Raw genomic sequence first — 17417 nt, forward strand, 5'->3', positions numbered from 1 at the left:
TTTAATTTCAAAATCAGAATTAAGTAAATTTAACTTTGGAGTTGTTTATTAGCCTTTTTTTTTAAGATTTTATTTATTTATTCACAAAAGACACACACGCACAGAGGCAGAGACCTAGTTAGAGGGAGAAGCAGGCTCTCTGCGAAGAGCCAGATGTGGGATCCCAGGATCACTCCCTGAGCTGAAGGCAGATGCTCAACGGCTGAGGCACCCAGCCTTCCCTGGCCTTTTTTTTTTTTTTTTTTTTTTTTAGGATTTTATTTATTTGTTTGACAGAGAAAGAGAGAGAGAGAGAGAGCTCAAGCAGGGGGAGCAGCAGAGATAGAGAGAGCAGCAGGCTCTCTGCTGAGCAGGGAGCCCAATGTGGGACTCAATCCCAGGACTCTGGGATCATGACCCAAAGCAAAGGCAGATGCTTAACTGACTCAGCTACCCACATGCCACATGGAGTTGGTTTTGTTTGTTTGTATTGTTTTTAAGATTTTATTTATGTATTCATGAGAGACACCGAGAGAGAGGCAAAAACACAAGCAGAGGGAGAAGCAGGCTCCCTGTGGGAAGCCTGATGTGGAACTTGATCCCTGAACTCCAGGATCACGCCCTGAGCTCAAAGCAGAGTTTAACCACTGAGCCATCCGGGCATCCTTTTTTTTTTTTTTTTTTTTTTTTTCCCCTTGTATTCCATAACTGGGACTATCCAACAGCTGATTTTACGGGTGGAAAAACAGAGATGAGAGGTGGACCTAGGAAGGGGACCATTTGGAGCTATGATAGCAAGCTAAGGAAATCTCTTTTCTATTTTTTAAAAAATTTTTAAAGATTTTTATTTATTTATGGAGACACAGGCAGAGGGAGAAGCAGGATGCATGCCGGGAGCCAGATGTGGGATTCAATCCCCGGAGTCTAGGATCATGCCCTGAGCGAGAGGCAAACGCTCAACCACTGAGCCACCCAAGTGTCCCCGTGGAGTTATCAGTGTGGTTTTTTTTTTTTAAGATTTTATTGATTTATTAATGAGAGACACAGAGAGAGAGAAAGAGAGGCAGAGACACAGGCAGAGGGAGAAGCAGGCTTCACGCAGGGAGCCCGAGGTAGGACTCGATCCCGGGTCTCCAGGATCATGCTCTGGGCTGAAGGCGGCGCTAAACTGCTGAGCCACCTGGGCTGCCCTGTTTATTAGTTTTTATATTCCATGACAATCAAGACTTGTGAATTAAAATCTTAATCACCTGTATTTGAACTGAAAAGTTTTTTTCTATACCAAAATATGTAGTGGAATGATTGCTGATCCTTCATCAGTCATTACTAGTATTGCTCTTACCCCAAAAAAATGTCAGATAATGAGATGTCAAAGAATTCTAAACACAAAATTCAGGTTACACTCCATTTACACTGCAAAATCATTAAAAGGATTTTTGAAATATTGTATTTGGTACTACTAAAATTTAATTTTTAAACAATTTGGTTATAAACTGTGATGTCATTGTTATTTTGTAAGTTCAATATGGGAATTTAATTACTATCGTAAGAGAAGTAAAGAAAAATAGTTTATCAAAGTTTCTTACTGTTAACTTGGTAAGTAAGTGATCATTTTGTGAACAAATATTTTTCCCAACTGAGTAGAAAGTGCATAAAATTTTTCAATTTTGCTTTTTTTTAGATTTATCTATTTATTTGAGAGAAAGAGAGAAAGTATAGGTGAGAGGAGGGGCAGAGGGAGGGAACCACCGTCCCCCCACCCCTCACTCTGAGCCTGACTTTGGAGCTCAATCCCACAACCCATGAGATCATGACCTAAGTGGAAACTAAGAGTCCATTGCTTAACCAACTAAGCACCTCACACGCCCCTCAACCTCGCTTTTTTTTTTTTTTAAAGATTTTATTTATTTGAGAGAGAGAGAGAGAGAGAGCGCACGCGAATGAGAGAGAGATCACAAGCTGGGCGAGGGGCAGAGGGAGAAGCAACTTCCCCAGGGAGCAGGGAGACCAATGTGGGGCTCAATCCTGGGAGTTGGGATCATGACCTGAGAGAAGGCAGTTGCTCAACCGATTGAGCCACTCAGGTGCCCCTCAACTTTGCTTTTTAAAATCTGATGTAAATAGATAAATAAATTTGGTCTTCACTAAAACCAAACTCACTGGGGCCCCTGGCTGGCTCAGTTGGTAGGATGAGTGACTCTTGATCTCCGGACTGTGAGTGGCAGTCCCACTTGGGTGCGGAGATTACTTAACAATAAAATCTTAAAAAACAAAATAAAACTCATTTGTGCTTTTTCACCTCTGAGTGAAAAGAAATTGTGTTTTTCTAAAGTAAGCTATAATTGCTGTTTATGATAGTTCAAGCATTGTTCTATCTGTATCAAAAATATATAGAAAAAATATATAGAATTTCATTAACATGGCGTCTAATAATTTAAATTTAATGGCTTTAATTCTTGTCTATTATGAAATGTCTATATGAAATAATCTGAAAACATAGCTTAGATGTGGAAATAGTAAGAAATAGTCAGAACAGAACAGCTATTGACACAGTGACTACTCTAATATGGAAAACAAGTGGGGAAGAATTAATTTACTGGAAAGGTGGAGGAAATTAATATACTCAACATTATTAACTCTATGTTTTGGCTCCCACAGCAAGAAGAATTCCTACTGTTTTTGAATCAAAATGGAAAAATATGAGAACCTAGGATTGGTTGGAGAAGGGAGCTATGGGATGGTGATGAAGTGTAGGAATAAAGATAGTGGAAGAATTGTGGCCATCAAGAAGTTCTTAGAAAGTGATGATGACAAAATGGTTAAAAAAATTGCTATGCGAGAAATCAAGTTACTAAAGGTGAGTATCAATATTGAGTTAAAAAATTAGTTGTTTCTTGATCAAGATTACATTTTTAGAGAAAAATTACTGTTTTTACATTAATTTCCATACCAAGATTTAAGATATAAATTTTTTTGGCAATAAACAAATAAAATTATTGTATATGCATATTCAATTTATCCTATGACTGTAAACATGATTTTTAAAGTATTTGTTGCTTCTTTCTGTATCTATCTGCCTATCTATCTATTGATCTATCGATCAATATATTATCTATCATCTGCGTTGGGGGTCCTAAGGACCACTCCATCATCTATGACTCAATATGAGGACTCAGAGCACTCATCATTTAGTTGTACTCATGGCTGTGATTTATTATAGTGAAAGGATATAAAGCAAAATCAGCAAAGGAAAAGGCACATGGGGTGAATTCCAGAGAAAACTAGTCACACTGGTTTCCAAGAATCCTCTTCCAGTGGAGTCCCACTGGACACACTTATTTTTTTTACCAAAATGAGCTGTGACAACATATGTGAAATATTGTTAACCAAGGAAATTCAGTAGATTCAGTGTCCAGGGTTTTTACTGGGGGATGTTCATGTAGACACCCTCTGCCTGGCTCATACCAAAATTCCAGAATCCCAGAAGGAATACAGATATTCAGCATAAACAACATTTTAAAAAAATTTTTATTTTTTTATGATAGTCACAGAGAGAGAGAGAGAGAGAGAGAGAGGCAGAGACACAGGCAGAGGGAGAAGTAGGCTCCATGCACTGGGAGCCCGACGTGGGATTCAATCCCGCCTCTCCAGGATCGCGCCCTGGGCCAAAGGCAGGCGCCAAACCGCTGCGCCACCCAGGGATCCCAACAACATTTTTTTTTTTTTTTTCACATTGAGCCACTTTATCAGTTCTGGAAATGAAGGGAACTTTCATGAAATCCAAGTTCCCAAGTGCCAACCAAGAGCTCACTTTGCAAGCAAACCTTTGTGAATCTCAGGCCCGCTCTGTGATCTCTCTCTAATCAGTCTCACCAAAAGTTTATGAATTTTATTTATCTTTAGAAAGAATCAATGTTTGATCTTCTCTATTTTGTATTTCTTTTAAAATTTAATTTAAATTCAGTTTAATTAACATATAGTGTGTTACTAGTTTCAGAAGTAGAATTTAGTGATTCATTAGTTGCATATAACACCCAGTGCTCATCACATCACATGCCCTCCTTAGTTCTCATCATCCACTTACCCCATCCTCTCACCCACTTCCCCTCTAGCAGTCCTCAGTTTGTTTCCTATAGTTAAGAGTCTCTTACGGTTTCTCTTCCACTCTGTTTTTGTCTTATTTTATCTTCCTTTCCCTGTGTTCATCTGTTTTGTTTCTTAAATTCCACATATGCATGAAATCATATATTTGTCTTTCTCTGATATATTTCATTTAACATGATACCTTCTAGTTCCATCCATGTTGTTGCAAATGGTAAGATTTCATTCTTTTTGATGGTTGACTAATATTCCATTATATATTTACCACATCTTCTTTATCCATCTGTCAATAGACATCTGGGCTCTTTCTGTAGTTTGGCTGTCATGGATATTGCTGGTATAAATGTTGGGCTACAGGTGCCCCTTCAAATCACTATGTTTGTATCATTTGGATAAATACCTAGTAGTGTAATTGCTGAGTCATCAGGTAGCTCTATTTTTGACTTTTTAAAAAATTTTATTTATTTATTTGAGAGAGAGCACACACAAGCAGAGGGAACTGTAGAGGGATCCTGGGATCATGACCTGAGCTGAAGGCAGATATTTAACTGACTGAGCTACCCAAGTGCCCCTATTTTAAACTTTTTGAGGAATCTCCATACTATCTTCTAGAGTGGCTGCACCAGTTTGGATTCCCACCAACAGTCCTTTCTCCGCATCCTTGCTCACATCTATTGTTTCCTGAGTTGTTAATTTTAGCCATTCTGACTGGTGTGAGGTGGTATCTCATTGTGGTTTTGATTTGTATTTTCCTTTTTTTTTTTTATTTGTATTTTCCTGATGCCAAGTGATGCTGAACATTTTTTCATGTGTCTGTTGACCATTTGTATGTCTTCTTCGAGCTTTGCGCAGTGGCAGTAACGTAGCCACAGGTTTATCGAAGGCATGACTATTGCTCATTGTATGTCTTCTTCAGAGAAATGTCTGCTCATATCTTCTCCTCATTTCTTGACTGAATTTTTTGTTTTTTGGATGTTGAGTTTGATAAGTTCTTTATAGATTTTAGATACTAGCCCTCTATCTTATAAAACATTTGCAAATATTTTCTCCCATTCTGTAGGTTTTCTTTTAGTTTTGTTGACTATTTCCTCTGCCATGCAAAAGCTTTTTATCTTGATGAAGTCCCAATACTTCATTTTTGCTTTTGATTTCCTTGACTTTTTTGTTTTAAAGATTTTATTTATTTATTTATTTATTTATTTATTTATTTATTTATTTATTTATTTATGAGAGACACAGAGAGAGAGAGGCAGAGACACAGGAAGAGGGAGAAGCAGGCTTCCTGCAGGGAGCCTGATGTAGGACTCAATCCTAGGACCCCAGGATCATGACCTGAGCTAAAGGGAGATGTTGAACTACTGAGCCACCCAAGTGCCCCCTCCCTTACCTTTGAAGATGTGTCTAGCAAGAAGTTGCTGCAGCCGAGGTCAAAGAGGTTTTCTGCCTATGTTTCCCTCTAGGATTTGGATAGATTCCTGTCTCACATTTAGGTCTTTCATCCATTTTGAGTTTATTTTAATGTATGGTGTAAGAAAGTGGCCCAGTTTCATTCTTCTGCATATGGCTGTCTTAATTTTCCCAGCACCATTTGTTGAGGAATGTCTTTTTTCCCATTGGATATTTTTTCCTGCTTTGTCAAAGATTAGTTGACCATAGAGTTGAGAGCTCATTTCTGGGTTCTCTATTCTGTCCCATTAATCTATGTGTCTGTTTTTGTGCCAGTACCACACTGTCTTGATGATCACAGCTTTGTAATACAGCTCGAAGTCAGGCATTGTGATGCCTCCAACTTTGGTTTTCTTTGTCAACATTTCTTTGGCTATTTGGGGTCTTTTCTAGGTTCCATACAAATTTTAGGGTTATTTGTTCTAGTTTTGTGAAAAATGTTGATGGTATTTTGATAGGGGCTGTATGTGAGGGTGATCTGGTTGTGACATCTGTCACCCCATTGATCACAAGGGTTGGCTTGGATGATCTGGCTGGCTGAGTTGGTGTCCCAGTTCCTCCCATATGGCTCGATGTGTGACCCTCCTGAAGCTGTACACTCAAACTAAGAGAACCGCCTTCCTGGATAGAGGAGGATCATTCTTTGGTCAAGAGGATATGAGTAGCTATGCTCTCTTGCCAGAGCCTACAAACAAGCTCTCGAGGTCTTTCCTTTTCTTTCTTTCTTTCTTTTTCTTTCTTTCTTTCTTTCTTTCTTTCTTTCTTTCTTTCTTTCTTTCTTTCTTTCTTTCTTTTTAAATTTTTTTATTTATTTATGATAGTCACAGAGAGAGAGAGAGAGACAGAGACATAGGCAGAGGGAGAAGCAGGCTCCATGCACTGGGAGCCCGACGTGGGATTCGATCCCACGTCTCCAGGATCGTGCCCTGGGCCAAAGGCATGTGCTAAACCGCTGCGCCACCCAGGGATCCCTCTTTTTCTTTCTATGTAAATTCTACACTCAATTTGGAGCTTGAACTCATGTCCGTAAGATCGAGAGTTACAAGCTTTACTGACAGAGCCAGCCAGATGCCCCTATATTTCTTTTCTTAAAAATATTTTATTTATTTATTTGAGAGAGAGAGAGAGAGAGAGAGTGAGCAAGCAGAGCAGGGTGGTGGATGGAGGGCAGATTTTTAGAAACTCCCCAACCTCTTCCAAAGGAAACTTTGGCAGCAAGGGGGAGATGATGCCCTTCCCCTTCCTGAGAGTGAGGAAAGGAAGTGAAACTGCCCCCGGGACCAACTTTCCCATCTGGGTTAGAATTTGACCTCTCTCTTCTTCCTCTCTCTTCTACGTGAGGCAGGGGGCCCTGAGCCCCTCAGCTGCCTGCACAACCCCACCTTTGGCTGCTGGTGACTCTCAATCTGCCAGATGCGCTGCAGCCCATTTTCTCCCAATTAAAGCAAGACTGTCAGCCTCAAAAAAAAAAAAAAAAAAAAAAAAGGCTCAGCGGGGAGCCTGCTTCTCTCTGTGCCCCGCCCATCCCCACCCCTCCCACCATGCTCTCACACTCTTGCTCTCAAATAAATAAATACAATCTAAAAAAAAAAAAAAAAAGAATTCAGTTTCATATATTAGACCTCTCCCCATATGTCTTATTCTTTGTTTTTCAACCTTTCATTTTTCCCTGCTTCATTCTAGATGTTTTCTTCTGACTAATCCTCCAATTCAGTAATTCTGTTTCAACTATTTTCAATTTACTTTTTTAAAAAAGATTTTATTTATCTATTCATGAAAGACACACAGAGAGAGAGAGGCAGAGACATGGGCAGAGGGAGAAGCAGCCTTCCTGTGGGGAGCCTGATGTGGGACTTGATCCCAGGACCCCAGTATCATGACCTGAGCCAAAGGCTCAACCACTGAGCCACCCAGGTGCCCCCCAATCTACTTTTATACTTAAGCATTGATTTCTTGATTAAAAATATATTTTTAATTTTAGTATTTCCATTGGATTTTTTTTCCATTGGATTTTTAAAATAGTTTCCAGTTTGCTGCCAAAACTCTTTATTGTGCTTTCTTGACTATTTAAATTAGTCTTTTCTATAGTCTGTATCTAGTACCTAATTATCTGGATCTCTCATATTTTTATTTCTATTGTTTTTTGTTTCATTTGTTTTTTCATTAAATTAACTTCTGGATATGCCTATATTAATTTTTAAATTTGTACACATAGCTTGAGTCTCGGGATGAGATCATTCCCCTGAGAGGAGTAACATTTACCTCTTTCTATTGAGGCTCTTGAGGGCACTCCAGGAAACTTAACATTGTACCATCATCTTAATCTAATTTGAGGAATTTACATTATTTGAATTTGAATTGTAGTCCATGAGAATGCCTATTTATTATTCAGCCTTATAGTTTGTGGACTTTTAGGGCCAATCCAAAGTGAAAGGATCTCATCAGGCTGTACCCCTTCTTTTTACCTTGATGGGCCCCAGACACCAATCACTATTATGTTAAGCCCCAAGATTGTCAAAAGTGCCACTCAAACTCTTAATCTTCTCTCTGAATTGATATGTTTCTAGGTTTCAAAACAAAACAAAACAAAACAAACAAAACAAAACAACACAACTCTAATTGCTTAGCTCACTGCCCTGGGTCTCTGTCTTCAAGATCCTAGTCTAGGGGCAGCCGGGTGGCTCAGTGGTTGAGTATCTGCCTTTGGCTCAGGTCATGATCCCAGGGTCCTGGGATCGAGTCCACATTGGGCTCCTTTCATGGAGACTGCTTCTCCCTCTGCTTGTGTCTCTGCCTTTCTCTCTGTGTCTTTCATGAATAAATAAATAAATAAATAAATAAATAAATAAATAAATAAATAAATAAAATCTTAAAAAAAAGATCCTAATCTAGATATGCTTTACTATCTTATTTCTCTTGTCCCTTAGAATAGTGGTTTTATATTTTTGTTCTGAGTAATATTTTTATGTTACAGATAGAAAGAGTTAGAGGGAAAGAGAAAGGTGGAACTCATAACTGATATTTTCATTTTAGAAGTGTATTGTTTAATCTCCATATATTTTAGAATTTCCCAGTTATCTTTTTGTTATTGATTTATAGTTTATTTTTTTAAAGATTTTATTTATTTATTCATGAGAGACACAGAGGAAGAGAGGCAGAGACACAGGCCGAGGGAGAAGCAGGCTCCCTGCAAGGAACCTGATATGGGACTTGATCCCAGACCCCAGGATCATGCCCTGAGCCAAAGGCAGATGCTCAACTGCTGAGCTACCCAGGAGCTCCTGATTTCTAGTTTAATTCCATTATGGCACAAGAGCAAAGATTGTATGATTTCTATTATTTTAAATTTGTTAAGATGTGTTTTGTGGCCAACAATGTGGTCTGTCTTGGTGAATGTTCCATTTGAACTTGAAAAATACATGAATTCTGCTGTTGGATAATCTGTAGATATGTAGATTATGTCAATTATATGAAGTTGGTTGATGGTGGTGGTGTTGAATTCAACTTTGTGTCCGTACTGATTCTCTACCCATTGGGTCTATTTCTGAGAGGAATGGTTGATGTTTCCAACTATGATAGTGGATTTGTTTATTTCTCTCTGCAGTTCTATCAGTTTCTATAGTTTCTATCAGTTTCATATAGTTTGATGTTCTGTTGTTAGGCACATACATATTAAGAATTGTTATGTCTCTTTGGAGAAGAGACACCCTTTTCATTATGTAATACCCTTTTTATCTTTGATAAACTTTCTTACTTGGTAGTTTGGCTTATTCTGGAATTAATATGACTGCTCTTGCTTTATTTTGATTAGTGTGGTGTATTTTCTTCACCCATTTAATTTAGCTTATTTATTTAAAGATTTTCTTTTATTTTTAAAATAATTTATTTATTTATTTATTTATTTATTTATTTATTTATTTATTTTTGAGAGACACAGAGAGAGAGAGAGAGAGAGAGGCAGAGACACAGGCAGAGGCAGAAGCAGGCTCCTCACAGGGAGCCCGATATGGGACTTGATCCCGGGACCAGGATCACACTCTGAGCTAAAGGCACATGCTCAACTGCTGAGTCACCCAGGCATCCCTAAAGATTTTATTTTATTTTATTTTATTTTATTTTATTTTATTTTATTTTATTTTATTTTATTTTATTTTATTTTATTTTATTTTATTTTATTTAAAAATAAAGATTTTATTTTTAAGTAATCTCTGCACCTACCATGAGGCTCAGACTCATAACCCTGAGCTCAAGCATTGCGAACTCTACTGACTGAGCCAGCCAGGTGCCCCTCCATCTATTTACTGTTAATTTGCATGTATTTTTATACATAATGTGTATTTCTTGTAGGTTACTTATAGTAAGATTGTGTGTTTTGATCTGTTCTGATAATGTGTGTCTTTTAATTGGTACATTTAGGTCATTGACATTCAAACTGACTATTGATATAGCTGAGTTACTATCTACCATATTTGTTACTATTTTCAATTTGTTGCCCTTGTTCTGTATTTGTCTCCTATTCTTTTACTGCCTTTTGTGGGTGTAATTGAGCATTTAATATGATACCATTTTTTCCTTCCTTTCTTAGCGTATCAGTTATCATTCTTTTTAAACTTTTTTTTTTAAGTGTTACCCTACAATTTGCAACATACATTTACAACTAATTCGAATCCATTTTCGGATAACACCGTACTGCTTCATTACTCATACGAGTAATGTATAATAATAAAGTAATCCTAATTCCTTCATCCTGTCTTTTGTATCATTGCTGCCATTCATCTCACTTATATAAAAGCATACCTTAGCATATGCATACATAAGATATATTCATAAGCATATATAGTCAAATACATTGTTGCTATTGTAATTTTGAACAAACTGTTATGTCAATTAAGAATAAGAAAAATAAAGTTTTTATTTTACCTTTACTTAATCCTTTGATGCTTTTCCTTTCTTTATATAGATCAGATTTTCTGGCCTATATTTTTTCCTTCTCTCTATAAAGAATTTCTTTTAACATTTCTTGCAAGGCAGGTCCACTGGCAACACATTTCCCCAATTTATGTTTGTCTCTGAAACTCTATTTTTCCTTTACCTTTGAAGGATTATTTTGCAGTATACAGAAATCTAGATTGGTGTTTTTTTTTCCTATCACTACTTTAAATATTTCACTGCACTCTTGTTGCTTGCGTGGTTTCTGAGGAGAAGTTGGATGTAATTCTTTGTTTCTGCATAAGTAAGATGCTTCTGTCCTCTGGCTTCTTTCAGGATTTTTTCATCATTTATTTTCTATATTTTGAAAATGATATGCTAACATTTGTTTGTTTGTTTTTTTCTCTTGCATTTATCCTGCTTGGTGTTCTCTGAGCTTCCTGGATCTGTGATATAGTATCTGACATTAATTTTGAGGAAATTGTCTATCGTTACTGTTTCAAATATTTCCTTTGTTTCTTTCTTCTCCTTCTGGTACTCTCATTACATGTATGTTATACCATTTATAGTTGTCTCGAAGTCTTTGGATAGTCTTTTTTTTTTTTTCCTTATTCTTCCCTTTTTGGTTTTTGAGAATTCTATTGACATATCCTCTAGCTTAGAGATTCTTTCCTGAGGTGTGTCTACTCTATGAATAAACCCATCAGAGACATTCTTCATTTTGTTAGTGTTTTTTACCTCCAGCATTTCTTTTTGGCTCTTTCTTAGGATTTTCATCTCTGGTTCCATCGCCATCTGTTATTGCATGCTGTCGACTTTCCTCATTACAGTCCTTAGCATAGTAATTATAGTTGCTTTAAATTCCTGCATCCCTGCCATATCTGGTTTCAATGCTTGTTCTGTGTCTTTAAGTTGTTTTTTTGCCTTTTGATATATCTTGTAATATTTTCTTGATAGCTGGGCATGATGCCCTGGATAATAGGAACTTCTGTAAATAGGCTTTAGTAACCTGGAGTTGAGGTGTAGGGGAGGGGAAGAGCTTTATAGTCCTATGATAGTTGTCAGTCTTTTAGTCTACTTATACTTCTGGAGAGTGAACTTTGAAAGTGTTTCTCATTTTTTCCTCCCTGTCTTAGGTGGGACAGGATGGCTGGAGTAGGATGAAGTTGGATATTTCTCTTTCCCAGGCCAGTTAGATAATACCACAGCTGCTTAGACACTGCTCAACTAGTTTTTGCAGATGGTAGGCCTTGTTAAGAACAGAGCTCTGGCATATTTCAGAATGGCTCCCTTTTCTTCCTCCTATGGAAGGGGGAAGAGAGTTTTCTCCAAAATTTCCTTGGGGATCTGGCTGAGCTCCTGGAGATAAATCTCACAATATTGTGGGGCCCCTCTGAGACTGGGTTCTTCTGGAGTTTTTGAACTTTTAGATTTGTCCACACTGAGCATCCAGCAATTTGTCAATTACAGTTCAGGTTTTCCTGCCTTGGCATTGGTTCCTGCAAAGGTTTTCACTTGTGAGTCTGCTCCAGTTAAAATACTGTAACTTAAAAACAACCACTAACCAACAGCAAAGTAGGCTTTCCCAAATGATGCAACCACATACAAAACAGCCAACCAGATAATTTCCTCACTTTGCTTCCACATCTGCTCTATGAAAGCCTTTTCTTTAGCTTCTACCATTAGAGCGCTCCGCACTTCTTTCAGTTTGGTAGTGCCCTGTGTAAATTGGTGTTTGATCAAATAATCCCACATAAATTTTAATGTGCTTCAGTTTATCTTTTAACACACTAATGCATATTTTATTTATTTATATACTTGATTTTTGAAAAGGTAACACATAAATATGCTATAAAATTTGAATAACTTTCCCTGCCACCTTTGCATGTTGGCTATTTAGCTATACCCTCTATCTATATCCATCAGAGGGATTTTATTCATATACAAAAATATGGATGTATATGGAGCAGTATGTGCGTGTGTGTCAAATCGCAACACTCTACACACTGACCTTCCTTTTACTTTTTTCACTTAATATATCTTAGTGATTACTGTGTATCAGTGGACATAAAACTTCTTTTTTCTTTTTAATTGCTGCAGTTTATTTCATTGTATGGATACACCTTAATTCACTTAACCAGTGATATATTTGGAAAGTGCTTTGTGATTCAATCTGCAATCTTTTATTTTAATAGATGAGTTTAGCCCATTTACAGTTATGATGTAACAGACAAGTACAGTCTAATTATCGTTTTTTCCCCTTTAAGAGTCATTATGGCTTAGTGGTTAAGAGTAAGATCTAAATATTTTACATTCAAATCAGCTGCAAGTCTGGATGTGCTTACATGGCATACATTCTGGACATGAAGGATAACTAAAGAAAAATGAAATGTTTTCAGGAAAAGACAGAGGGCACAGTGACTAGGTTCTAATTCTGCCTTTGACAATTACTGCTATGTGATCTTGGACAAGTTACTTAATCTCTGTGTGCTTTGGTTTCCTCCCCTATAAAACAAAATAATAATGGTACCTATTTCATAGGTTTTTATGATTGAATAGTGTCTGGAACATAGTAAGGAGTATATAAATATTTGTAATATACTGTTTTAGTACACCTTTAAAAATATTTTCTATATAATCTTTGAATTATTTTTAAAATATTGATTAGTTTCCTTTGGTAATTTAGAAAGGTTTTATATTTTATTATTTGTTACCTTTATAACTACAGCATTTGTAATATACTTAACCCTTTGTAAAGTAATTATTATGTTTCTGTTTCCTTTTCTCTCCACTTACTCATCTGATTTTTTTCTTTTTTTCTTTTATTATTGTTTTTAACTCATCTGATTTTTGAAGACATCTTATTTATCTTACTGTTTACCATTAAACCTTTAATTATGTCTTATAATTTAAAATTTCAGGTTGAAAATATAATTCTGACCCACTGACAAGGAAATCAGCATATATACACTTTTGTTTGTATCTTATTTCTTCAAAATTTGTTAGTAATATCATTAGTGCCTGTTAGGTTTTGAATATTCACTTTCTGTTTTGTGACAATGATGCCAACATTTGTCTAAGACTTAGTCCCACACTAATGGATTCACTGTTGATCTTCAAAATTTTTTGCTGTCATCTTTTACTTGAATGGCAATTTTGTTGGGTATAAATTTCCTAGATCTCTCTTTGATTGAAGGTTTTCAGGGCTGTGTTCTAGTGGTTTCTTTCCAAAGAAAGCCAAAGGCAAGCGCTCAACCCCTGAGCCACCCAGGCGTCCCACACTAAGATTTTATATTGTGACTTATTGCTAAATAATTTGATGTTGTAAAAATGATTTTGCATTTTTTTTTTTACAACAGCAACTGAGGCATGAAAATCTGGTGAATCTGTTGGAAGTGTGTAAGAAAAAAAAACGATGGTACCTAGTCTTTGAATTTGTTGACCATACAATTCTTGATGACTTGGAGCTCTTTCCCAATGGACTAGACTACCAACTGGTTCAAAAGTATTTGTTTCAGATTATTAATGGAATTGGATTTTGTCACAGTCACAATGTAAGTGTTTAGTTTAAATAATTATTTTGCCAACAATTAACTTGCCAGATATCATCACTTAATGAGACACTTGCCAAGCCTGAAGTTTGGACCAGTCAAATAATTGAATGAACCATGTTACTTTGATATTTACCAATTTTCGTGTTTCATCATAATGTGGTCTTTCCTCCAACATTTTATTATAAAAATTTTAGTTTATACTGAAAAATGAAAGAATGTACATGAATAGAGTGTACATGAATACCCACACAACTACCACATGGATTCTTTACCTGTTAACATTTTACTGTATTTGCTATATGACATTTATTCATGTAGTCATTCATTTATCTACCCATTAACCTGTGTTATTTATTTATGCATAAGTTGCAGACATCAGTACACTTCAACTTTAAATACTTCATCTATGCATATTAAATTATTTGTTTGCCTCTTTTTTTTTTAAGATTTTATTTGTTTGAGACAGAGAGAGAGTAAGCCAGCGAGAGAGCACACAAGCTGGGGCAGTAGCAGAGAGAAGGAGAAGCAGACTCCCCACTGAGTAGGGAGCCCAATGCAGGGCTTATTCCCAGGACCCTGGGATCATGACCCAAGCAGAAACTGAGCCACCAGGAGCCCCATGTTTTTTGTTTTTTTAGGTGACATTTGCTAAGTGAAAAGCACAAATTTTAAGTTCAGATTCTCTTGCCTAGTTGTGAAATATGAAAATCCCTGCTTTTACTCTATTGTCTATCACAATAATTTTATATCCTTTGAGAATCATATAAAAGCACCTGTAGGTGAAAGGACACTTGTAAGTATAAAATAAATAACTCAACACATTGATTCTGCCCAGTTTTTTTTTAAAGATTTTTTATTTATTTATTCATGATAGTCACACAGAGAGAGGCAGAGAGGCAGAGACACAGGCAGAGGGAGAAGCAGGCTCCATGCACTGGGAGCCCGACGTGGGATTCGATCCTGGGTCTCCAGGATGGCGCCCTGGGCCAAAGGCAGGCGCCAAACCGCTGCACCACCCAGGGATCCCTGCCCAGTTTGTTTTTTTAAGGTTTTATTTGTTTATTCATGAGAGACACAGAGAGAGGGAGACGCAGGCAGATGGAGAAGTAGGCTCTGTGCAGGGAGTCCCACGTGATAGGCGATCCCAGGGCCGGGATCCACGATTACGCCCTGAGCTGAAGGCAGGTGCTAAACCACTGAGCCAGCCAGACACCCTGATTCTGCCAGTTTTATGAAATATGTTTTTTAAAGACTTTATTTATTTGGCAGATAGAGTCAGATAGAGTCAGAGAGCAGGGGGAATGGCAGAGGGAGAGGGAGAAGCAGACTTCCTGCTGAGCAGAGCCTGATGCTGGGCTTGATCTCAGGACCCTGGATCATGACCTGAGTTGAAGGCAGATGCTTAACTGACTGGGCCACCCAGGCACCCCTTACCAAATATTTTTAAATCACATTTTAAAATGTGTGTGATTGTATAAGTAACAAATGCTAATAGTAGATATGGGGCTGACCCTGTGACCTTACCCGGATGTCTAGGATGAGACAGAAGTTGGTAGCCTATGCAAAATGCTCAGCAGTGACAGATTGCTATTTAGGATGCTGGTCCTCTGAAAGAGTTTAAAATAAATATATTATAAAAATTTTCAAAATGAAGCTTATGTGTATTAGAGAATGAGGCCTAGTAGTTTACTTGGCCTAGCTGTGGATTTTTAGTATTGTCTCCCAGCATCCTGTTTTCTGCTTCCATAGTCTCTCCTTTAAAAATCTTAACCACTGACTTTGTTGTACCCTTTTTACATTTCTAATTGCCTGATGAATGTCTCCACCTAAAAGCCCATATGGCTAAAACTAAACTAGTAATTATTCCATCAGAGCTAGCTTTTTTAAGACTTCTTTTTATGGAACCACCATTAGATTTAGATTTAGATTTCCAGGTTTAAGTAAAATATCTGAGATTACTTCCTAAATTCTGTTGATTTTTATTGAGAATATTTTTAAATTGTATCTTTTCCATTCCGTTTCTCTGAACACCAGTCTAGTTTAGGTTCTTACCATCTCATAATGTCCCAGTGTTCTTCTCCTGGCCTCTCTCCCTCTTTCTAATTTAGTTTATTTATGGCCAATATTTTTAAACACCATATTGATTATGTCACTTCCATGGGTTTCCATTGCCTTGACACAAACTCAGACTTCCCAGTCTGGCAGTTGAGGCAGCCTTCCTCCCTAGTGTATAACCTCCACTTTAGAAAAATATTTCCCTAGAGTTTCCTGATATATTTTTGTCTGCATTTTTTCTTCTTTTTTAAAGTTAATTAATTATTTTAAATATTTATTTATTTATTTATTTATTTATTTATTTATTTATTTATTTATTCATGAGAGACAGAGAGAGAGGCAGAGACCCAGGCAGAGGAAGAAGCAGGTTCTCTGCAGGGAGCCCAATGTGGGACTTGATCCCAGGACTCCAGGATCATGCCCTGAGCCAAAGGCAGTGTTCAACCACTGAGCCACCCAGACATCCCTCTTTTTCTTTTTTTATAAAGGATTTATTTATTTTTTCATTTATTTATTTATTTATTTGAGAGAGACAGAGACAGAGAGAGGGAAAGAGATGGAGAGAGAGAGAAGCAGATTCCCCGCTGAACAGGGAGTGGGACTTGGGGCTGGATCCCACAACCCTGAGATCATGACCTCAGCCAAAATCAAGTCAGATGCTCAACCTGGAGCTGAGCCACCTAGGCGCCCCTCAAATTCAGTCTTTTGCTCTCCTTGTTACTTTCATTTGGATTGTCCTTCCATTTATCCAGGTTGCACATAGTATTAAAGACCTATCTTAGAACCCAGCACTTCATTAAAATTTTCCATGACCACTCTAGTCTTCAATGATAGCCTTACTCTGTTATCTCTTAGTCTTGAGAGTGAGTAGTCATTAACAGAACAGTTGATTTGGTATTTAATAATATATATTTCATACAATATCTTTGATTGTCTAAGTGAAATTTCAAGCATTAGTATTTCTTGCCTCGCAAGGTCCCAATTGCTTGAGAGCCAGGAACGATTTTATGTGCTTTTACTTGTATTTGTTATAGGGAGAAAAATAGTACCCTGCACATGGCAGGTCCTCAAAAAATAATTTGCTTAACTTGATGTCCCAATATATACCATATTCTGTTTTCTGTCTTAGATTATACACAGAGATATAAAGCCAGAGAACATATTAGTCTCCCAGTCTGGTGTTGTCAAGTTATGTGATTTTGGATTTGCACGAACATTGGCAGCTCCTGGGGAAATTTATACTGATTATGTGGCAACCCGATGGTACAGAGCTCCAGAACTATTGGTCGGTGATGTCAAGTATGGCAAGTAAGACATCCATGAGGGTGTGGAGGGCAGGTTTAATTCTTTTTT

The 17417-nt window shown here is 37.2% G+C and overlaps 1 protein-coding gene across 8 annotated transcripts in view; it reads left to right on the forward strand.

Moving 5' to 3' along the window:
• The window catches only part of CDKL2 (cyclin dependent kinase like 2), a 42481-nt gene that overhangs the window by 1746 nt on the left and 23318 nt on the right, over positions 1–17417 (forward strand). For all 8 annotated transcript variants that reach the window (XM_025992977.2, XM_025992981.2, XM_072745462.1 and 5 more), the window contains exons 2-4: positions 2638–2836; positions 13815–14009; positions 17194–17372. In XM_025992977.2, the coding sequence (XP_025848762.1) occupies positions 2669–2836; positions 13815–14009; positions 17194–17372 (542 nt within the window). In that variant the 5' untranslated portion in view covers positions 2638–2668. The remainder of the gene's footprint in view (positions 1–2637; positions 2837–13814; positions 14010–17193; positions 17373–17417) is intronic.

This window comes from Vulpes vulpes, unplaced genomic scaffold (genome assembly GCF_048418805.1).
Source record: "Vulpes vulpes isolate BD-2025 unplaced genomic scaffold, VulVul3 u000000899, whole genome shotgun sequence".
NCBI classification, from domain to species: Eukaryota; Metazoa; Chordata; class Mammalia; order Carnivora; family Canidae; genus Vulpes; species Vulpes vulpes.